The sequence below is a fragment of the Drosophila erecta genome, unplaced genomic scaffold, assembly GCF_003286155.1.
Source record: "Drosophila erecta strain 14021-0224.00,06,07 unplaced genomic scaffold, DereRS2 tig00000021-arrow-pilon, whole genome shotgun sequence".
NCBI lineage: Eukaryota > Metazoa > Arthropoda > Insecta > Diptera > Drosophilidae > Drosophila > Drosophila erecta.
This window is the reverse complement of record NW_020825198.1, coordinates 16280700-16302373: the sequence shown is the minus strand read 5'-3', so window position 1 is coordinate 16302373 and position 21674 is coordinate 16280700. Positions and strand designations below refer to the sequence as shown.

The 21674-nt window shown below is 40.6% G+C and overlaps 6 protein-coding genes across 10 annotated transcripts; 5 read left to right on the top strand and 1 right to left on the bottom strand.

Annotated features, from left to right (window-relative positions):
• Positions 1–363: 363 nt before the first annotated feature.
• LOC6546357 (tryptophan--tRNA ligase) lies at positions 364–3108 on the top strand. Its single transcript, XM_001972853.3, has 3 exons — positions 364–737; positions 797–1224; positions 1406–3108. Exons 1-3 carry the CDS (start codon positions 525–527, stop codon positions 2751–2753), a joined length of 1989 nt encoding a protein of 662 aa, XP_001972889.1. The 5' UTR covers positions 364–524; the 3' UTR covers positions 2754–3108.
• Positions 3094–7633, bottom strand: LOC6546356 (cationic amino acid transporter 2). 2 transcript variants are annotated; one of them, XM_001972852.3, is made up of 5 exons: positions 7412–7633; positions 5110–5477; positions 4780–5040; positions 3943–4728; positions 3094–3747 (listed from the first exon to the last, which is right to left on the bottom strand). In XM_001972852.3, exons 1-5 carry the CDS (start codon positions 7444–7446, stop codon positions 3296–3298), a joined length of 1902 nt encoding a protein of 633 aa, XP_001972888.2. In that variant the 5' UTR covers positions 7447–7633; the 3' UTR covers positions 3094–3295. The 2 variants fall into 2 exon arrangements, with proteins under 2 accessions (XP_001972888.2, XP_015013995.1); XM_015158509.2 differs by lacking the exon at positions 7412–7633 and adding an exon at positions 6116–6396.
• Positions 7634–9605: 1972 nt separating this feature from the next.
• LOC6546355 (venom allergen 5.02) lies at positions 9606–11337 on the top strand. The gene is made up of 3 exons (XM_001972851.3): positions 9606–9787; positions 10433–10824; positions 10890–11337. The coding sequence occupies exons 1-3, from the start codon at positions 9632–9634 to the stop codon at positions 11293–11295; spliced, it is 954 nt and encodes a 317-aa protein (XP_001972887.2). The 5' UTR covers positions 9606–9631; the 3' UTR covers positions 11296–11337.
• Positions 11338–11737: 400 nt separating this feature from the next.
• On the top strand, positions 11738–13639 carry LOC6546396 (venom allergen 5.02). Its single transcript, XM_026976956.1, has 3 exons — positions 11738–11912; positions 12670–13061; positions 13127–13639. The coding sequence occupies exons 1-3, from the start codon at positions 11757–11759 to the stop codon at positions 13521–13523; spliced, it is 945 nt and encodes a 314-aa protein (XP_026832757.1). The 5' UTR covers positions 11738–11756; the 3' UTR covers positions 13524–13639.
• A 355-nt stretch (positions 13640–13994) lies between these two features.
• Positions 13995–15904, top strand: LOC113563855. Its single transcript, XM_026976379.1, has 3 exons — positions 13995–14169; positions 14910–15301; positions 15367–15904. Exons 1-3 carry the CDS (start codon positions 14014–14016, stop codon positions 15902–15904), a joined length of 1086 nt encoding a protein of 361 aa, XP_026832180.1. The 5' UTR covers positions 13995–14013.
• A 1782-nt stretch (positions 15905–17686) lies between these two features.
• LOC6546395 (arylsulfatase B) lies at positions 17687–21043 on the top strand. 4 transcript variants are annotated; one of them, XM_026977762.1, is made up of 6 exons: positions 17687–17785; positions 18732–18899; positions 18958–19117; positions 19176–19402; positions 19465–19887; positions 19986–21043. In XM_026977762.1, exons 2-6 carry the CDS (start codon positions 18765–18767, stop codon positions 20793–20795), a joined length of 1755 nt encoding a protein of 584 aa, XP_026833563.1. In that variant the 5' UTR covers positions 17687–17785; positions 18732–18764; the 3' UTR covers positions 20796–21043. The 4 variants fall into 4 exon arrangements, with proteins under 4 accessions (XP_026833563.1, XP_026833565.1, XP_026833566.1 ...); XM_026977764.1 differs by having other exon boundaries at positions 17777–17798; XM_026977765.1 differs by lacking the exon at positions 17687–17785 and adding an exon at positions 18036–18054.
• Positions 21044–21674: the final 631 nt, after the last annotated feature.

Genomic DNA, 21674 nt, shown 5'->3' with positions numbered 1-21674 from the left:
AAGAAGAATGGGAAATTAGGCTTCCAGTTTTTAATAATTTATTTTGTTATAAATTGGTGTCGGGATTATTTACCTTCAAACAATTAGTTTAAAAATTGTCAAGCTAAAAGTTATGGAAAGTGTAAAAAGCCGTGAATAGGGTGTTTTTTGAAAAAAAATAATTAATTGAATAATTCACTTCATTTAAAAATTTATTGGCAAGTTATTTGAGCATAATCTTTCACCACTTAATACGTGTTTGAATAGTTTCAATTGATTTCCAAATCTAGCGATATCGAAATCTTAAAGTAGCTTTTTGCTCATTCTCGTTTTAGCGACAAAGTCGCCAAGCTGAGCATCACTGTTAACAGCTGTCGCACCGGCTTTTCGAAAACCATCTGGCAACGCTCGCGAACGCTCAGTGTCAAAATTTAGGCCGTTTCAAACAAATAATTTATTTTTGGGCTTTGTTCTCACATTATTCCGCATTATTCCCAATATTTTTTTTTAAAGGTTTTGGGGTACAAAATTCATAGCTGATTGCAATGTTCCGATTTGGCAAGTTAAGTCGCAGCCTGTCTAAGGTGGCCAAAAAGGAACCGACTGCTGTGCATTTTCAGCGCCGTTGCATTCAGGCTAGGAGTTTCTTGCCGGGATTGGCCAGTAGGACAGCTGGAACGCCCTCTGCGACGGCCCAGGTGACGGGTGGCAACAAGCAGCAGACCCATGGTAATACCGGAGAGAGTGGCTACGAGGACGTGAGTAAATTCGTAGAATTAGTTTACATAACACACTCTAATGTTTTACCCCAATCCAGCATAACAGCCGTTGGCCGAGGAAGATCTTCAGTGGCATCCAGCCCACGGGTTCCCTGCATCTGGGTAACTATCTCGGCGCCGTGCGCAAGTGGGTGCAGCTGCAGAATGCCCGTGACGATGTCACCGTCTGTATTGTGGATTTGCACTCTATTACCATGCCCCACAATCCGCCGCTTCTGCGAGAGAACATCTTCACCATGGCCGCCACACTGCTCGCCTGTGGAATCGATCCCACCAAAAGCACGCTCTTCGTCCAGTCCGCAGTTGCCGCGCACGCTGAGTTCAACTGGATCCTTAGCTCCATGACAACCATGCCGCGATTGGCTCAACTCCCGCAGTTCCGGGAGAAATCCCGCCTTCTTAAGGATGTCCCTCTGGGATTGTACGTTTACCCGGTTCTCCAAGCAGCCGACATCATGCTCTACAAGTAAATATCTATCTATTTATTTTGGTTCAGCCTTACATCTTTTAAGTACAAAATTACGTTAAATATCTGTATGCACTATCTTTTAATCATGCAAATTGGTTGCCATATGCAATAATGGTCGTCTTTAACCTAATGTTTCAGGCTTACTTATTTTAGTACTTGTTATTCGTTTTTCCATTAGGGCGACACATGTTCCTGTGGGCGCTGATCAAATTCAGCACATTCAGCTGGCCCAGCACTTGGCCAGAACTTATAACGGTCGCTATGGCGAGACCTTCCCTGTGTGCACTGCCATTATTGAGGATGGTGATGCCTCTCGTGTGTTGTCCCTGCGAGATCCCTCCAAAAAGATGTCCAAATCGGAGGCAAATCCTAAGGCCACCATCAACTTGTGTGACTCGCCCGACTTGATAACGCAGAAGATAAAGAAAGCCGTCACAGACTTTACATCAGATATTACCTATAATCCTGGCAAGCGAGCTGGCGTCAGCAATCTGGTCAACATCCATGCCCAGGTCACTGGGCAGCCCATTAAGACAGTGGTGGATGAGGCCGCCACTTTGGACACGGCTAAGTATAAGGACCGTGTGGCCGAGGCTGTGGTCGAGCACTTGCGCCCGATCCGTGAACAGATACACCATCACATGACCAGGCGCAACGAGATGATGTATTTGCTGGAAGTGGGGGCAGAAAAGGCACGTCAGCAGGCACATCAAACCTTGAACGATGTTAAACAGCGCCTAGGGCTAGGCACCAGTGTCAACGTTCCGGCTGCGGTGCATGTGGCTCCACTTCTGCCCGCACCTGATATTTCCAAAACGTCGGCAAGCAGGCGAATGTCCAAGGATTTCGACGGGAATGTCCACGAGCGCCACGAGCGGATGTACGGATTCGGAGATCAGCCAAGTGGAGGAGCTGGTCAGTCAGCCACCGGAGAGTTGACGGATATGTCTCAGGCCGCTATACCGCGGGTGGTTCGTCGGGCGCCCGTCGTTCCCACTCAGTCCCTGCGCGTGGAGAAACAACTAGGTAGCACCCGAACTCGACACGTATTTAAGATGGACACGTGCAATGCTCCGCATATTGGTTTCAAACCGCCGCCGGGATTTTCGGCCAGCATGGTAACCGGTGGTCTGGCAAAGAATCAGCGTCCGATAGTTAAACCCGTAACTGGCGCTCTGGGATTCGGCCAGCAATCGCAGGGTGGCTCTTTCAAGCACAGCCAGAACGTGAATCCCAGTGCGGTATCCACCATTGCACGTGAAGTAAACGCCGCCAAGAAACAGGAGTTTACCTGCAATCCCGCTTTGTACGGGTCTGCTTTAGAACCGCGTTCAAATTCCAGTCGCTCGAGCGAAAAAACTAACTCTACGACTGGAGACAGTGAGTTCATTATTGTCGCGAGCGAGGAGGAAGAGCAGGCCTCCTCTGAGGAGCAGCGCGAAGAGGCTGAAGAGGAGGAGCCTGCAGAACGTGAAAGGGAGAATGGCGAGCGGAATGCTACTGCAGCTACCAAAGTCGAGATTTAAGTCTGGGAAACATTGCAATTGTTATAAGTGTAGTACAAGTATACTTAGTAACATTTCTGTTAAATCTATCGTTTTTATGAAAAGCACGGTCGGCTTTCGCAGCGGAAAACGAGTCAATATTTAGAGTGCAGTAATGTCAAGATAATAATATAGACGCGTCGAAATCAATTGACATATGGATTGTGACTCCAATTGATCGCTACAATTATTTAATATCTGTTATGTACTGAGAGTGCAGCAAGATTACATTTTAAAATGCTTAATCCCATTTGATCGCATTGGCCGGCTGAATTTCACCGCTAAATTATAAGCAAATCTGTCATTGAAATAAATGTAAATCTATTTAGCATAGGAATATTCGTGTTTATTGCTTTCAGCTTACTTATTGTACTTTCGTAGTTTTTGGTATCCTATTTAACGATATGAGGATAAGTGCATGTGTAAATTACATACGTGAGTATGTGGATGATGATCGCGTATCTTGCAGGCAAAATTTAAATGTATAGTATGTTAAATATTAAATGTTAAATATCAATACGTATTTAGGATGTACTGTGCATCAATATCAGGGGCACCTCGTTGCTGTATTTTGAGTTTTCCTGGCCGCCCAACAACGCCGTATTGCTGCAATCCCGCATCATGGCGATGGAATTGTTGCGCTGTTCCCGCTGCCTCAGTCGGCTGTGACGGATGCCGTAGGCCAGAAAGATAGTCAGGCCTATTGCGATCCATATGCTAAAGCGCACCCATGTGAGAATATCCAACTTGATCATCAGGTAAATGTTAATCAGAATGGAAATGCCCGGTAGCCAGGGTACCAAGGGAACCTTGAACGACAATTTCACCCCTGATGTTGGTTGGCGCGAGATAATCAGGAGCAGTACTGCAAGGGGGATGGTGCCCAGCACCAGCTTAATACCGTCGAAGGACGTCACGTTAGCCAGATCCTCCTCGAACTTGGTCAGAATCTGCGAGAAAACCATGCACCAAAGAGCTAAAACAAAATAAATTTGATCAAATTTTGAAAAGTCTACAATATACTTATGCTGTTTACTATTCCTATTCCTGATACATTAAAAACGTGTAATAATAATACTAATCCTTAGTATAAATATGTAATAATATCAGAGCTAGCTTCGTAAAGTATAATTCGCTCTAATCAAGTTTCAAAAATACAATTTGTACTCACAGAACAGCGTGACACTGTAGGTGACGATCCTTGAAGTCTGCTTTGTGGGTACTGTCTGACCGTTTAGGTTGAATATCCGCCTCCAGAGGGCACCGGGATGATCCTGCTCCAGACCCGTGGCACGTCCATTTGCCACAATGCGGCTCTCCCGTCGATCGTCCACTTCGTAGCGCAGCATAAGGACGCAACTCGCCACCATGGAATAGGCCAATAAAGTGCCAATGGACATCATGTTCACCAGTTGGCTGAGATTGAAAACGGCTGCCAGAATACCAGTCAGCAGACCTGTGATCATGGTTCCCTTGAAAGGTGTCTTGTACTTCTCGCTAATGTCTCCAAGAAATTTGAACAGCAATCCATCGTTAGACATGGCAAATACGATCCTTGGCAACGGGAACATGGCTCCCATCATGCTGGAGCACAGTCCAAACATCGCTCCAATACTGACAACATACTCGGCCACATGCCAGCCGTTTATCCGAAAGACATGGGGCAGTGGAGCCTTTTCGTCCTGCTCAAAATAGGGTAGCATCATGGTCAGCACTGTGGACACTCCAAAGTAGGCCAGAAAGATCATGGCCAGCGAGACAATCACAGCAAATGGAATGGACTTCTTGGGGTTCTTGGCCTCCTCTCCAGCTGTGGCAATGCAGTCGAAGCCAATGAAGCCGTAAAAGCAAACAGCAGCACCCTTGATTATGCCCGAAACTCCGTACGGCATAAATCCACCATCGCCGTAACCCTCGGGTACCTCCGATTTTGGAATGGACCAGTTGCTTCTGGAAACTGTAGAGGATTGTGTAAGTAAATTAATATGTAAAACAATCTCCAACCCACCTTTAAAAAGACCCGCGATAATGACGAACAACACCACTCCAAGATTGAGCATGGTAAAGACATTGTTCACCCTGGTAGATTCCTTGGCTCCAACTGCAATGGCCAGGGAAAAAAGTATGGTTACCACGAAGGCAAACAGATCCGGATAGGCACTCATTCCCTCAATATTGAGGGGCATGTGGGTGCCCAGGAAACTACTCATCGGATTGCCGCAAAGCTGGTCGAGATAGGTGCTTAAACCCTTGACGACACTGGCAGAGCCTAGGAAAATAGAATATTGGCAATTAAATCAAACCAATCAATCGGCGGCGTCACCAATTGAGAACTTACCGATTGCGTATTCGAGAATGAGATTCCAGCCGATGAGGAAGGCGATAAACTCGCCAATAGTCACATAGCTGTAGATATACGCCGATCCCGCTTTTGGAACCCGAGCTCCGAACTCCGCATAGCACAATCCGGCGAAGATCGAGGCGATGGCAGCGATCAGGAAGCTCACGACCACGGCAGGCCCAGCATATTGCTTGGACACTTCGCCAGCGAGGACGTAAACACCCACACCCAACGTCGATCCGATTCCCAGGGCGGTAAGATCAAAGGCGGATAAGACCTTGGCCAGTTTGGATTCATTCGAGTCCTCCAGGGGCTTCTTGCGTGTGAGCACGCGAAACGCATTCGTCACGCTCCAGCTGGGCATTCTGGAATACGTTCATTAAACAATTATTATAATGGGTTACTGTGCAATCGGAGCTTAGGGCTTCTGCTGAGCCGTGCAATAATAACCCGCCGTATTTTCGATGTTTACAGAACCCACATATTAACACGTTCGCAATTTGTGGAAAGTGTCTGTGGTGGTAGGTGGGCTAAGAAATTTGCGGAGTTTGGGTTTATGGATCGGGCCATAAGAAAATTAGTGGGCGTTCGTTAATGTGCGAATGTAGACAACGGTTTTACAGTCGCCAAGTCGCATCGAAGCTGATCTAAATTAGAGTCTTGTGATCATCGGGGATTATTTCCGATGACTAACAGGGGATATCTCCACATAAAGTTATCCCAAGGTGTAGTGTCTCAGCTAACCCAACGCTCAAGAAACTATGAGTTTGTCACCTTGACAGTGTACATATTTGTTAAGGTTTCAGAAATTACAAAAAATTTTTCACATTCCTTCAAGTGTTTCAAATCGATTTTACTTTGGTTTACCACTCAATGTAAACATTTAACATTATCGTACATAGGTGAAAATAAATAATAGTATTAGGCTGTCTATAAATATTAAACATTTTTTGAGATATGTTTAAAAATGTAAATTTCAGAGCAATAATTATCGATTTCTCACCTGCTTGCTTGTGAACTAGTTTAGATCCTTTAGTCACAAAGATAATTTTTTGCTTCTTTGTTTCTTATTTTTCCCCTTTGAATCTTTATTTACTAAATTTCACAAACTGCCAGCCATTTTTAGTTTCCACGGGTGGAATCGAGTTTCTAATACGAGACTTGAGTGCGCAACTATTAACCGAATCTGTATCTGGTTGCCACTTAATTGAGTTTGCGTATTCGAATTTGCAGTTTGGAACTTGATCGACTTGCGTATAGCGCCGGGAAGCGTTCCACTTATTTCTGAGCGTTCGTCAGGCACGCCAGTGCCATTAAATAGCGAATCGGTTCTACGGCTCCGGGGGATCGTGGTGAGTGCCAGCCGGACAGAAGCTCTCGAATCCTCAGGTCAGACACAACTGTGGTGGAATCGCGCCTCTGACGCTGATAACGCTAATTGGTAACCCGTTGCCACCTCCTTCCCCACCTGAATATGAAGTACGAGTATCGTATACCCGAATGCATACTACGGATGGGACTTCGCAATCCAACGGATGCCTTGTCAGGTCGATGGGCCAAGTTTACCACAAGCCCTAATGAATTGTCGCGATCGATTAGCGGTTCGAATAGTGGAAATTGCTTGTCGTCATTAAATAAGTAGCAGAGGTAGCTAAATTTTAGGCTCAATACAAGTGTGGCACTTGCTTATGATTTGATGAAACTTAAATATTTGCATCTTTGACACACTTTGCATTAATAGAGTATTCATCTTACACATTAGAAAGATGCGAATATCGTAAAAAACGTTCACAAGATAAGAAACGCGACTACAAAACCAAGATTTTGTTCAGAAAAATACATACATATGTACATATGTATGACTAATTTTAAAACGAAATATTATTTCCCAAACATGTAAGTAATAGAAAATATTTCATTACGTTCAGTTTGACTAGAATTTGTACGCCACGAAAGAAGCAGCTGAACTTTTCATCCTTTTAGGAAAGGATTAATTCGATCCACATGGCATTTTTCAGTTGGGGTGCTGATAGCTCCAAGATGCTCTACCTAATTTGGCTTTGTTTGTGCTTTTCATTAACATGGTCGCGTGGAGCTGCAGATTTGGCCATTGTTTATACGCAACTCAGCTGATAGGGAATAGCCGATTCACGTCGTGTGGCCGAGAAGTGGGTGCTAAATCGTGTCTAAAATTAGCCACCGTGTTTGATTGCACTTAACGCTAATTTTAGACACTTGTTGCATGCGTGTTCTTGAGGCTCCCCACACACACACATACTTCACATCCCAAAAAACTTACCCATAGTACTCGGCGAACTCCTCCATTGCTGTCATGCGAATCGATTTGATTAAATTCAATTAATACTGTACCGCTCATCAATTTGCGGCCGTTTTCCGTTCTTCACATAACCATTCTGCCGCAAACCATGTGTTTTGAACATAAAATCACTTTTCCACGCAACGCAACGCAACCACCACATTGCCAGTGCAGCTGCCGCTCTCAATGCCTCTCGCTCTCCCACTTGCCATGGCCGCAGTCAAAAGGGGTTTGCACCTGGTCGAACCCTTTTAAATAGCAGTTGGTGCCCACCCAACTGGAAACCTGGAAACATGTTTTTCTCTATAGTTTATAAATTTTATATCTATCCATTTATGAGTAGAACGTCTAAATTTCAATGGGAAACAAATTTCAAGAAAATTCAGTTTTAAAAGTTCAGTAAGCTATTACACTAAAATTTAGATATCAAATATTTTCTACGTCTATGTTCATCTACTATTTTCTTTTGTGGGACGGGAGAGAGTCCGGGTAGTCGACTTCTGCGAATCTCCATGTGCTCTGTATGTACGTAAATATACTGGCGATATTTATACATTCAACGCGGTGGACTGGCAACTCTACTAAGCCGGTAAAAACTACAATATCCGCTCTCTCTTGTTGGCTATCTTATTGTGTGCTTACTTCTTAGGCAGTTCTATTTCATCAGCCTATAGCTCCACCCTTAACAGAGTTTGATGAAACACCGCCTAATGATTTCCTAGCCAAAATATTCAGGCCTGAATAATATTCAATTTATATTTTATGACACATTTTATAACACTTTATAATACAAAACAAAGTAAAATGTGTTATCCATGTATTTTTTAATCATTTCTATGGCGCCTACAAATACATATGTATGTACATAATAAAGTTATCCGATCCGTCTCGTTTCAAATTATTCACAACAGACAAAGAAATATTATTGGGAAAGTTTCATGAGAAACATACATACATTAATACATATGTATGTACATATGTAAATATTTAACTATGTAGCTTGCGTAGAAACGGGCGAACGGATGGATGGACATGTCTATATATATACATACATACATATGTATATGGCGCCAAAAATGCGTTTAAAATAAGATTTTTGTAGTTCTTAAAAAAACCAAATGAAATTGTTTTTTTTTTTTTTATATTAAGCTAAAAAAATTCCAACAACACGCCAATAATTATAACCGTTACTCTTAGAGTAAACGCAAAGACACTAGAATAATTATTTTAGTGTCTTTGGTAAAAGGGTATACTAGATTCGTTTACAAGTACATACATATGTACCAGGCAACGAAGGCATATCTTCCTTGTTTTATTTTTCTTACGTTAATAATTAAACAAGTTTATTCGATATTAAGATTAAATCAGCTGATCCATATAAGTGGCACACTGTCGATTCTGCTGTTCAACTGATCAATAAATAATAAAAAAGTACGTATGCACATATGTACGTACTTATTTACAGAACAATGTACACATAACATATTTATATTCTGAAAGGGTACAAAAACCTACAATGTACATATGTATAATAAATAGAAAACACTCCGTGCTGAAGAAATAGCTTTCACCTTAATCAACAATTAAAGTTTCCGATCCATGTATGTATTTACCATTAAGACAACTTTTGTTTCTAATCAATCAGTGCAGCGATTCCACTAAAAAACTCATACATATACATGTATGTACATATGCACTTATGTGCATGTGCATGCTTGTACAAACATACAATAAGTTTGCTCAAATTTGTACCAAAGTTATGATGTAATTTGTTTAATCAAAGTTAACGCCGGTCCTTTAACATCCATATTTTTTATTGAGAGAGTGAAAGGGACCTTTTAGTTGGTCCGATAACATTTTTTAACAAATACTAAATTACTAGCATGTATAATGTACATATGTACATATCATATTCTGGATATTCACTAAAGTAAATACACTTCCTGATTTTTTTTCGGCAAGTTTTCCCATCATATTTAAGTTTATTTGTTGCTTGTTCATATGTATGTATTTAAAACATGACCAAAATAATATACGGTTTAGTATAGACCGTAACTTAATTTTTCGTTTTGGTCGAAGCTGTAAAACCAAATAAGCCTGTACGCTGGTATGTCACACTTTGTCATAATAAAGCAAGCATAATTTGATAATCTCAACTAATTTCGACACCGAATAATGGACAACAATGTTAGTTTCAAAACGATGGTGAAGATGTGGAGTTCTCCTTGCGTTGCAGCCGGGTTGCTGCTCTTATTCGGTCTGAATTTGGTCTTTCTGCTGCCAGAAACCAACTATTGTCATTTAAAAAACTGTCCAGCGGATAAAAAACTGCCACATATTGGCTGCAATAGCAGTGGGGTAAGAGTGATAGTTCGGAAACTGCATAGAAAGATTTGTGGTATTTTATTTGGCCACTTTTTGATATAAACCCGTTGACTATCAACGTGGCTTTTTTTTTTTCAAATTTTCCTAGTAATATAGCTGTCATTGGCGAAAGACATAAGAATCTGTTGTTGGATAATACTAATTAGTTGCGAATGATATACTGTGCATCTAGCAATCGGATTCTCTACGTTTGTTACTTGTAGAGTAAAATGGTGCACTAAGTTCGTTGAAAAGTATGGAAAAGGAAACTTTTCCGACCCTAGCGGGATCAATATCCGAGTCAACCTAACCATGTCCGTTCGTTTGTCTGTCCGTATGAATCAAGAACTAAAAATGTTAGAAAAAGCCCACGCCAAAAATTTTGAACCATGCTTAGATTTCTTTACCATTAAAATATTTGTCTTGCCAAATTCTGCCGATATGTTAAAAATATTTTGGCCCACAGGCCGCCCAAATTGTCTCGCCCACAATTTTAGAAATGTGTTGAATTTTTCACTTTTTTATGCCAACTTTTCGCTATGCCAACAATATTTTTTAAATATCTTCCTGTTACTTCTATTAGCCGAGTAACGGGTATCTGATAGCCGACTAAAGCTTTCTCTTTTGCTTGTATTGCAGAACTGGTCGCCTAAATGCGGAAAAGAGCCAACAATCATTTCAATACCCAAGCATATAAGATTGTTCATTCTGAACTATCACAACACATATCGCGATATTGTTGCCGGGGGCCAATTACACAGGCTGCCCATTGCAGCCCGTATGCTTAAGTTGAAGTGGGACCACGACTTGGCTTTCTTGGCTACACTCTTGTTAAAACGCTGCGATCTTCAACCCACAGACCACTGCATATCCACAGAAGAGTTCTCGTCTCCGGGCTACCATGCGGTATATAACAAGTTTAAGGCGAACCAGGATACATTCAGGATAGTTCGATCGCAATTGAATGCGTGGTACGATCAGTACAAGCACGTTTCTGCAGTCAGTCTAATTAATGGACTGTCCCCGGATAAGTAAGCTATATTTATAACTTCGATTTTAACCTAACTCATAGCCAACTAATATTTCTCTGTTTCAGGAAGGAGGTTGGGCACTTCCGAAGGATGATGGTGGGCCCCAGTAGCCGATTGGGTTGTGCCATAGCAAGAATCGAAAAAGACGGATGGACTCACCAATGGCTAGCCTGCATGTATAGCTGTTCACCCAAGAAGAACTCGCTTCTATACGAGTCTTCCGGAAAACCTGGAATACACTGCGCCACTGGGGTTAATGGCGAGTTTCAACATCTATGCAATGACACGGAACCTGTGACAGATTGCATGCACTCTGATCTATTCAAGACAATGATCACCAAAGACACTGCCTCATTGATCAGGGGCATGATGAATAGAAAAGTGCAACCCAGATTTTTTGCCTTTGACTTAGGCTATCATACGGCAACATTGTTTGGTGCTTTGATAAAAAAAGTTAAGCGTAAAAATTAATATAAACCAATTACTAAAAAACACGAGTGAACTTTTGGAAAATGTTTTGATTTTTTCGTAATCTTTTTATTAGCTTGGTAAATTTATTTGATTACAAAATTAGGTTTGGAAAAAAGTTACATGTTTTGTTGTTTTATTATTTTTCTTGCCAATTTCCCAAAACATGGAAATTTTCTCGTTTCCACTTTCACTAGCTGAGTAACGAGTATCTGATAGTCGAGGAACTCGACTATAGCGTTCTCTCTTGTTTTCATTTGCAGCATGAAGCAAAAGAAATCTACACATATCGACGTCCACAGGGACTAAAATGTTTTATTAGTAAATAGTATTTTTCGAAGTTTTAAAACCTAATAAGCCTACACGCTGTTAGGTCACACTTGGTCGTAATGAAGCAAGCATAATTTAATAATCTCAACTAATTTCGACACCGAATAATGGACAACAATGTTAGTTTCAAAACGATGGTGAAGATGTGGAGTTCTCCTTGCGTTGCAGCCGGGTTGCTGCTCTTATTCGGTCTGAATTTGGTCTTTCTGCTGCCAGAAACCAACTATTGTCATTTAAAAAACTGTCCAGCGGATAAAAAACTGCCACATATTGGCTGCAATAGCAGTGGGGTAAGAGTGATAGTTCGGAAACTGCAGCGTATTTATCAGCATAGAAAGATTTGTGGTATTTTATTTGGCCACTTTTTGATATAAACCCGTTGACTATCAACGTGGCTTTTTTTTTTCAAATTTTCCTAGTAATATAGCTGTCATTGGCGAAAGACATAAGAATCTGTTGTTAGATAATAATACTAATTAGTTGCGAATGATATACTGTGCATCTAGGAATCGGATTCTCTACGTTTAAAATGCAATTATAAATTTTTAGTAAGCTACCAAAAAGTTTGAAAGTAAGTTTTAAAACATTACTATTCATGTGAAACACATACAATAGATTAGTCTTTCCTTATACCCGTTACTTGTAGAGTAAAAGGGTGCACTAACTTCGTTGAAAAGTATGGAAAAGGAAACTTTTCCGACCCTAGCGGGATCAATATCCGAGTCAACCTAACCATGTCCGTTCGTTTGTCTGTCCGTATGAATCAAGAACTAAAAAAGTTAGAAAAAGCCCACGCCAAACATTTTGAAACATGCTTGTCTTGCCAAATTCTGCCGATATGTTAAAAATATTTTGGCCCACAGGCCGCCCAAATTGTCTCGCCCACAATTTTAGAAATGTGTTGAATCTTTCACTTTTTTATTATTTTCTTGCCAGTTTCAATCGCTATGCCAACAAAATTTTTTAAATATCTTCCTGTTACTTCTATTAGCCGAGTAACGGGTATCTGATAGCCGACTAAAGCTTTCTCTTTTGCTTGTATTGCAGAACTGGTCGCCTAAATGCGGAAAAGAGCCAACAATCATTTCAATACCCAAGCATATAAGATTGTTCATTCTGAACTATCACAACACATATCGCGATATTGTTGCCGGGGGCCAATTACACAGGCTGCCCATTGCAGCCCGTATGCTTAAGTTGAAGTGGGACCACGACTTGGCTTTCTTGGCTACACTCTTGTTAAAACGCTGCGATCTTCAACCCACAGACCACTGCATATCCACAGAAGAGTTCTCGTCTCCGGGCTACCATGCGGTATATAACAAGTTTAAGGCGAACCAGGATACATTCAGGATAGTTCGATCGCAATTGAATGCGTGGTACGATCAGTACAAGCACGTTTCTGCAGTCAGTCTAATTAATGGACTGTCCCCGGATAAGTAAGCTATATTTATAACTTCGATTTTAACCTAACTCATAGCCAACTAATATTTCTCTGTTTCAGGAAGGAGGTTGGGCACTTCCGAAGGATGATGGTGGGCCCCAGTAGCCGATTGGGTTGTGCCATAGCAAGAATCGAAAAAGACGGATGGACTCACCAATGGCTAGCCTGCATGTATAGCTGTTCACCCAAGAAGAACTCGCTTCTATACGAGTCTTCCGGAAAACCTGGAATACACTGCGCCACTGGGGTTAATGGCGAGTTTCAACATCTATGCAATGACACGGAACCTGTGACAGATTGCATGCACTCTGATCTATTCAAGACAATGATCACCAAAGACACTGCCTCATTGATCAGGGGCATGATGAATAGAAAAGTGCAACCCAGAGCTTTGCCCCTTTTTTTTTTGGGCTTTGCTATGTCATCAGTTACTTCTGCTCTGTCAAGGACAATATAGTAATATAAACCAATTACTAAACACTGCACTTTTGCAAAATGATTTGATTTTTTTGTAATCTTTTTATTAGCTTTGTAAATTTATTAGATTACAAAAATAGGTTTGGAAAAATGTTACATGTTTTGTCGTTTTATTATTTTTCTTGCCAATTCCCAAAAAAATTCAAATTTTCTCGTTTGCACTCTCACTAGCTGAGTAACGAGTATCTGATAGTCGAGGAACTCGACTATAGCGTTCTCTCTTGTTTTCATTTGCAGCATGAAGCAAAAGAAATCTACACAAATCGGCAATGGTTTCTTATTAGAAAAAGTAATCCTGACGTCCACAGAAACTAAAATGTTTTATTAGTAAATAGTATTTTTCGAAGTTTTAAAACCTAATAAGCCTACACGCTGTTAGGTCACACTTGGTCGTAATGAAGCAAGCATAATTTAATAATCTCAACTAATTTCGACACCGAATAATGGACAACAATGTTAGTTTCAAAACGATGGTGAAGATGTGGAGTTCTCCTTGCGTTGCAGCCGGGTTGCTGCTCTTATTCGGTCTGAATTTGGTCTTTCTGCTGCCAGAAACCAACTATTGTCATTTAAAAAACTGTCCAGCGGATAAAAAACTGCCACATATTGGCTGCAATAGCAGTGGGGTAAGAGTGATAGTTCGGAAACTGCATAGAAAGATTTGTGGTATTTTATTTGGCCACTTTTTGATATAAACCCGTTGACTATCAACGTGGCTTTTTTTTTTTCAAATTTTCCTAGTAATATAGCTGTCATTGGCGAAAGACATAAGAATCTGTTGTTAGATAATACTAATTAGTTGCGAATGATATACTGTGCATCTAGGAATCGGATTCTCTACGTTTAAAATGCAATTATAAATTTTTAGTAAGCTACCAAAAAGTTTGAAAGTAAGTTTTAAAACATTACTATTCATGTGAAACACATACAATAGATTAGACTTTCCTTATACCCGTTACTTGTAGAGTAAAAGGGTGCACTAACTTCGTTGAAAAGTATGGAAAAGGAAACTTTTCCGACCCTAGCGGGATCAATATCCGAGTCAACCTAACCATGTCCGTTCGTTTGTCTGTCCGTATGAATCAAGAACTAAAAAAGTTAGAAAAAGCCCACGCCAAACATTTTGAAACATGCTTGTCTTGCCAAATTCTGCCGATATGTTAAAAATATTTTGGCCCACAGGCCGCCCAAATTGTCTCGCCCACAATTTTAGAAATGTGTTGAATCTTTCACTTTTTTATTATTTTCTTGCCAGTTTCAATCGCTATGCCAACAACATTTTTTAAATATCTTCCTGTTACTTCTATTAGCCGAGTAACGGGTATCTGATAGCCGACTAAAGCTTTCTCTTTTGCTTGTATTGCAGAACTGGTCGCCTAAATGCGGAAAAGAGCCAACAATCATTTCAATACCCAAGCATATAAGATTGTTCATTCTGAACTATCACAACACATATCGCGATATTGTTGCCGGGGGCCAATTACACAGGCTGCCCATTGCAGCCCGTATGCTTAAGTTGAAGTGGGACCACGACTTGGCTTTCTTGGCTACACTCTTGTTAAAACGCTGCGATCTTCAACCCACAGACCACTGCATATCCACAGAAGAGTTCTCGTCTCCGGGCTACCATGCGGTATATAACAAGTTTAAGGCGAACCAGGATACATTCAGGATAGTTCGATCGCAATTGAATGCGTGGTACGATCAGTACAAGCACGTTTCTGCAGTCAGTCTAATTAATGGACTGTCCCCGGATAAGTAAGCTATATTTATAACTTCGATTTTAACCTAACTCATAGCCAACTAATATTTCTCTGTTTCAGGAAGGAGGTTGGGCACTTCCGAAGGATGATGGTGGGCCCCAGTAGCCGATTGGGTTGTGCCATAGCAAGAATCGAAAAAGACGGATGGACTCACCAATGGCTAGCCTGCATGTATAGCTGTTCACCCAAGAAGAACTCGCTTCTATACGAGTCTTCCGGAAAACCTGGAATACACTGCGCCACTGGGATTAATGGCAAATTTCAACATCTATGCAATGACAAGGAACCTGTGACAGATTGCATGCATTCTGATATATTTAAGACAGTAGTTACTAAAGACACTGCCTCTTTGATCAAGGACATGATGAATAGAGAAATGCAACCCAGAACTTTTGGGTGGCTATGGAATTGGAAAAAAAAAATTTGGGGCTGGGTGAAAAGTATCTGGAATAAAATTATAAGTGGTAGCGGTGGTGGTGGTGGTGGTGGTGGTGGTGGCTTTGGCGGCGGCGGTGGTGATGGAGGCGGTGGTGGAGGAGGTGGCGAAGGCGGCGATGACGGTGGTGGTGGAGGCGGAGATTATGGAGGAGGTGAATAAATACGACTTATGTAACATTTAGAAATTCTATTTATAAAATGAAAATAATGGCTTAAATAAAATAAAATCGCCAATACGCAATTTCAATTAAAATATACTCTTAAAGTAACGAGTATTTATAATGGTGTGATAAAATATGTTGTGTCATTTTATTGTTTGCCGTTTAGAACGGAAACCAGAATGTCATCTGTGTAAAGAAGTGAAATACATAACTGTAAGAGAATAATGGACCTTATTGTCGACTATCAGATACCGGTTACTCTAAGCTCATTCGACATATTCAAGAATGTGGCAAGTAATCTGCATGCCCATTCGAAAATTTCTAGCTTTAATAGTTCCAAAGATAGTTTCAAGATTACGGACAGAATGACGGACAGTGTCGGAAACGTTTCCGAGGATCGGGGAACTCGACTATAGTGTTATCTGTTGTTTGTAACAACAATCATCTCAGTACCCAAGTATAAAAAAGTTCATTCTGAACTATCCGATTTATTCAAGACAATAATCACCAACTACACTGCATCATGGATATGGTGAAAGATCAATTACAATTCAGGAGTATTTTATGTGGATTGTGTCCTATGTGCTGCGAATGGTGGGATTGGGCTTAATAAGCCTTTAGGCTTGGTAAAGAAAAGTTGGAGTGCTATTAAAGGTGGTGGTGGCGAGGGAACCTGATTTTTAAAATTTCTTGATTTGATAAATTTATTTAAATATAACTTTATTTTAAAATTTAAGGTGCAGTTACGTTTTTCTTTTTTTATATCAACAATATAATGAAGTTTTTATTGATCAACGCATTGTAACCTACGTTTGGGTCGTTCCATGTATTTTTCAGCGTTGTTCTGGATCTTGTCTTCGAGTTTGGGTACCTTTAAGTCGCGTTCGATCTCTCTGGTTCTCATGTACCAAGGAGCTCCAGAAATCCTTCTTAAGGTCTTCGCCTGTAGAACGCGAATCTTAGGTGACTCTTTGCGCAGTATACCTGCCGTATAGCATAGAACAGGCTGGACTTGTATATCTTCACCTTGCAGTTAAGCGAGAGAGAGCGTGGTGCAATGAGCCAAGACATTCGAGTTACGGAACGCTTTCTGTATATTTGTAATGTGCTGTAGATAAGCTTCCTATCGAGGGTTATACCAAGGTATTTATAGGGTGGTGGTGATTAAGACTGACACTCTTCTCAGCGTTGTCTCGCACGTTCCAGTTCTCAGTCCATTGCTGGAAGACATCCAAGTATTCCTGTAGACCAAAAAAGGCAGCCAAGATACTTTTGCTTTTCGTGAGCGTAGGTCGTGCAATGGAAAATAAAACTGAAATTTCGGAATTTGCTAACGAATTTGGTAACATTTAGGCATGTAAGCAACCTCTTAAGGATCATCATCTCCATAATTTTACCCAGGGATGGGTCACTTAAATCTGCATTCCCAATCCAAACTTTCTAGCTTTTATAGTTCCCGAGAACTCGACGTTCGTACATACGTAATGACATGACCGATCTAGTCATCGGGTAGTGAAACTTAAACGATTCTATTATACCCTTTTACTGTACCATTTAGATTTAAAATGCAGTCAATGCAGTCAGGTTTTTTTAAATTCTAGCTCCAAAAAGTATGCATCACATCTATCTTGTAGATATGTACGTTAACGTTAAGAAGCACGTATCTCTTTTAAATCAGCTCTCTCTTCCGTTGTCTCTTGATACCACCCACTCCAAAGCTGTTTGATGTTAATTTGGATGGGATATATATATTAACCGGTAACTGGCTATTAAGGCAGCCTCAAAATATTTTCAGTCGTTATTTAGTTGCTCTCCGCACTTCGAGTCCGGCGGATCAGAGATTAGAATTAGAGAAACTAACACCTCGATCGCGAATACCAGTGAGTGAAATTGGTATGCACGAATCTAGCTGATAAGTCCATTGTTATTTTGATTCCTTTTATTTTATTTCGGTGAGCATTTTTTCAGCTTGTCTGATAATAAAAGTGCGAGAACAAAATTTAAAGATTGGGAAATAAATTTCCGCCAGATCATTAAATACAATTTCAATTGTCAATTGGTTTGGACTGGCATTTAAAAAAAATTAAGGAAAGTAAAATATATGTTTAAGTGTGTGCAATAAACAAGCTGCAACTGTTCATATGTAAAGGTAAACTTATTAATGAATGTGATAATAACTTGTCATTTATAACTTGACTATTTATCTTAAAATTTGTTGTATATAAAAAATATTTTACATAGCTATCGTATGATAATTTTAGATGTGTGTAGCCCTAAAGAAAAAAACAAAACGTATTGCTTTAATTAATATATGAACATGACAGTTTAAAATTGATGTATTATGTACATATGTATATATTTTACAATAATAAATAAACATTTGTTTTGCTGCAAGTTTTAGCAGTGATCAAAGGCATCTTCCTACCTGACTAACTTTTAGAGTCATCTTATTTGCATTTACTCGTAGTTGTGTAGCTGTAATCCTTAATTACGCCGAATATGTTGAAAACATTCGCCTAAGGGCACATTGTCTCGACGTTTGCATACTGTCTATCAGTATTTATATTGGATGAACTTTATTTATTTTGCAGCTATCTGTTATTTAATTAATAACTAATTAAGCGGCAGAAAACTCCCAAAACGTGCTATTAAAAGCTTCAGCAAATTGGAAAAATAGAAAAGTATTCTACTTCTAATATATACGGAACGATCTGAAGACCTCATCCATCATAAACAGAGTGTTACCCGCTGACTTGTCGCCCATTTGGAATGTTAATTTTTTAAACGCTTATATGCACTAATTCTCATTTGTTTGTTTTTCACTAGCTGTCCCACATCTTCCTCACTCCATTCACGGCGATGTCAACTCATCTGGATAAATTCAGCAGTGCTACCTGGTTGTTAGCTGGCTTTGTTTTATGTATTGCTTTATCAAATGGTATAATAGCCGCATCCGATAGGCCCAATATCATCATTATAATGGCAGATGATCTGGTAGGCTCCACGTGATGGTAATGAGAGCTAAATACCTATTAGCACCAGTTTCCAACAGGGTTTTGACGACGTTAGCTTTCGCGGCTCCAATAATTTCCTCACTCCCAACATTGATGCTTTGGCGTACAGCGGAGTGATCCTTAATAATCTCTATGTCGCTCCAATGTGCACACCCAGTAGAGCAGCTCTTCTGACTGGAAAATATCCTATAAATACGGGCAAGTTTAGCCTTAGATTATTCTCGAACTTTAGTTATCCTATAACAATCTCTTTTAGGAATGCAGCATTATGTGATTGTGAACGATCAGCCTTGGGGTCTCCCCCTTAATGAGACTACCATGGCGGAGATTTTCCGGGAAAACGGTTATCGAACCAGTCTCCTCGGAAAGTGGCATTTGGGATTTTCGCAGCGTAATTTTACGCCTACGCAAAGGGGCTTCGATCGGCACTTGGGATATCTTGGGGCCTATGTGGACTACTACACCCAGAGTTATGAACAACAGGTAAAAACATGTTATGCCTTATGGTAATTCATTGAAATCTTCAATATTATTGTTTTTTTTAGAGTAAGGGATACAATGGTCACGACTTCCGCGATAATCTGAAATCCAGCCACGATCAGGTGGGACACTATATCACCGATGTGCTCACCGATGCTGCCGTCAAGGAAATTGAGGATCATGCATCGAAAAATAGTAGCCAGCCCCTGTTTCTGCTTTTGAATCACCTGGCTCCCCATGCTGCAAATGATGATAATCCCATGCAGGCACCAGCAGAGGAGGTGTCCCGATTCGAATACATTCGCAACAAAACCCATCGTTACTACGCCGCAATGGTTTCCAAGCTGGATCAAAGTGTGGGTTCTGTAATCGATGCCCTAGCTCGCCAGGAAATGCTCCAAAACAGCATCGTACTCTTTCTGTCCGATAATGGTGGGCCAACACAGGGGCAGCACTCTACGACTGCCTCTAACTATCCACTGAGGGGGGTATGTCGTATTTTTCTAATTGTAAATTACAAAATGATATATAGTTCCTCAACTATAGCGCTCCCCTTGCTAATAACTAACCTAATGCTCTATTTTAGCAAAAGGATTCCCCCTGGGAGGGTGCTCTGAGATCCTCGGCGGCCATTTGGAGCACTGAGTTCGAGCGGCTGGGAAGTGTGTGGAAGCAGCAGATCTACATTGGCGACCTGTTGCCCACATTGGCGGCAGCAGCCGGAATATCCCCGGATCCGGCGCTCCATTTGGACGGATTAAATCTGTGGTCTGCCCTCAAGTACGGATACGAATCTGTGGAGCGGGAGATTGTGCATGTGATTGATGAGGACGTGGCGGTTCCGCATTTGTCCTATACGCGTGGCAAGTGGAAGGTGATTAGCGGCACTACCAATCAGGGCCTCTATGACGGGTGGCTTGGTCACAGGGAGACCAGTGAAGTGGATCCTCGCGCCGTGGAATACGAGGAACTCGTTCGGAATACCAGTGTCTGGCAGCAGTTGCAGCAGGTGACATCCGGGGAGCGCAACATCAGCGAATTAAGAGATCAGGCCAGCATCGAATGTCCAAATCCTGCGACAGGAGTCAGACCCTGCTTGCCTCTCGAGGCACCATGTCTCTTCGACATCGAGGCTGATCCTTGCGAGCGGAGCAACCTGTATGCGGAGTATAAGAACTCGACGACCTTTCTGGATCTTTGGGCCCGAATCCAGCAATTTGCCAAACAGGCTCAACCTCCCAATAATAAGCCCGCGGATCCCGACTGCGATCCCCGATTTTTCCATAATGAGTGGACCTGGTGGCAGGACGAGAAGGCTTCCAGTTCAGGGACAATGGGGGGAATGAAAGTCTCTACCCTTTTGGTGGTATTCATCGTCACAAGGTGTATTCATTAAATCAAAATTTGTATGTAGGTAAAATATTAAATGATTTAATGATTAATGAATAGCAAAGTTGGTGTGTATTAAAAAAAATTTATGAAAACTTCGTCTAAGGACGATAGACAATAACATGTTGTTATTCTTTTATTGCAAATTTATTTATTTCCAAAAGAGAAAACTTTGCCTTTGCTTGTGAAGATAACTCACTATAACCCGATAGTTTTAGTTAAAACTGTGCAATTATTTATTTCAATTCAATTGTAACTAGCAGTAATACTTTCTGAGTGATGTTCAAGTGGATACAGTGTGAAATAGACAATCTTCCATTTTATCTAATCGATAGTTGCCAAATCCCCTTCAAATTAAATTAAGCCTTAGCAAAATAGCTTTCTGTCAATCAAAGTGGCTTTCATTTAACCATAATAATTTACGACACTAAAATCAAGACAAGATATTTGGTTATAGATTAAATACTTTAATCAACATCAATCAACAGCTGTTCTAGCTATCAACAGAATATAACAAAAATTGTTGACTTCATTTGTATGCCAAGACAAAGTAAAGTAAAAATAAACGAACTCAGTTAAATTTTTAATTTGAAAACTTTAAAACTTGTAGCATGCGGAAAATTACCATGAATTCAATCATCAATCATGATAAATTATCATCATCTTTTAAATAGTTTAGTAAACCTAACATTTTTGTTGTATATGAGAATGTGGCCATTTAAAATTTATTATATGTTAGAATATCCATATATAGAAAACTAATTGAATCCAATGATTATTTCCGATATGAAAGGCAAAGTCGTATTTGCCAGAAATAAAAACATATAAAGAAATGTATAAAGACATCAACTAGCGCCATCTATTGCTAGGGGTATATTTTTACCCG

Bases quoted from the DNA above. Each gene is read 5' to 3' on its own strand.
- LOC6546396 (XM_026976956.1), top strand. From the start codon at position 11,757: ATGGTGAAGATGTGGAGTTCTCCTTGCGTTGCAGCCGGGTTGCTGCTC. The intron at 11,913-12,669 runs GTAAGAGTGATA...CTTGTATTGCAG, and splicing joins TTGGCTGCAATAGCAGTGGG to AACTGGTCGCCTAAATGCGG. The intron at 13,062-13,126 runs GTAAGCTATATT...TCTCTGTTTCAG, and splicing joins AATGGACTGTCCCCGGATAA to GAAGGAGGTTGGGCACTTCC.
- LOC113563855 (XM_026976379.1), top strand. From the start codon at position 14,014: ATGGTGAAGATGTGGAGTTCTCCTTGCGTTGCAGCCGGGTTGCTGCTC. The intron at 14,170-14,909 runs GTAAGAGTGATA...CTTGTATTGCAG, and splicing joins TTGGCTGCAATAGCAGTGGG to AACTGGTCGCCTAAATGCGG. The intron at 15,302-15,366 runs GTAAGCTATATT...TCTCTGTTTCAG, and splicing joins AATGGACTGTCCCCGGATAA to GAAGGAGGTTGGGCACTTCC.
- LOC6546356 (XM_001972852.3), bottom strand. From the start codon at position 7,446: ATGACAGCAATGGAGGAGTTCGCCGAGTACTATGG. The intron at 5,041-5,109 runs GTAAGTTCTCAA...CTATTTTCCTAG, and splicing joins CATTCTCGAATACGCAATCG to GCTCTGCCAGTGTCGTCAAG. The intron at 3,748-3,942 runs GTGAGTACAAAT...ATTTTGTTTTAG, and splicing joins CTACAGTGTCACGCTGTTCT to CTCTTTGGTGCATGGTTTTC.
- LOC6546357 (XM_001972853.3), top strand. From the start codon at position 525: ATGTTCCGATTTGGCAAGTTAAGTCGCAGCCTGTCTAAGGTGGCCAAA. The intron at 738-796 runs GTGAGTAAATTC...ACCCCAATCCAG, and splicing joins GAGAGAGTGGCTACGAGGAC to CATAACAGCCGTTGGCCGAG. The intron at 1,225-1,405 runs GTAAATATCTAT...TTTTTCCATTAG, and splicing joins GCCGACATCATGCTCTACAA to GGCGACACATGTTCCTGTGG.
- LOC6546395 (XM_026977762.1), top strand. From the start codon at position 18,765: ATGTCAACTCATCTGGATAAATTCAGCAGTGCTACCTGGTTGTTAGCT. The intron at 18,900-18,957 runs GTAGGCTCCACG...AGTTTCCAACAG, and splicing joins TTATAATGGCAGATGATCTG to GGTTTTGACGACGTTAGCTT. The intron at 19,403-19,464 runs GTAAAAACATGT...TGTTTTTTTTAG, and splicing joins CCCAGAGTTATGAACAACAG to AGTAAGGGATACAATGGTCA.
- LOC6546355 (XM_001972851.3), top strand. From the start codon at position 9,632: ATGGTGAAGATGTGGAGTTCTCCTTGCGTTGCAGCCGGGTTGCTGCTC. The intron at 9,788-10,432 runs GTAAGAGTGATA...CTTGTATTGCAG, and splicing joins TTGGCTGCAATAGCAGTGGG to AACTGGTCGCCTAAATGCGG. The intron at 10,825-10,889 runs GTAAGCTATATT...TCTCTGTTTCAG, and splicing joins AATGGACTGTCCCCGGATAA to GAAGGAGGTTGGGCACTTCC.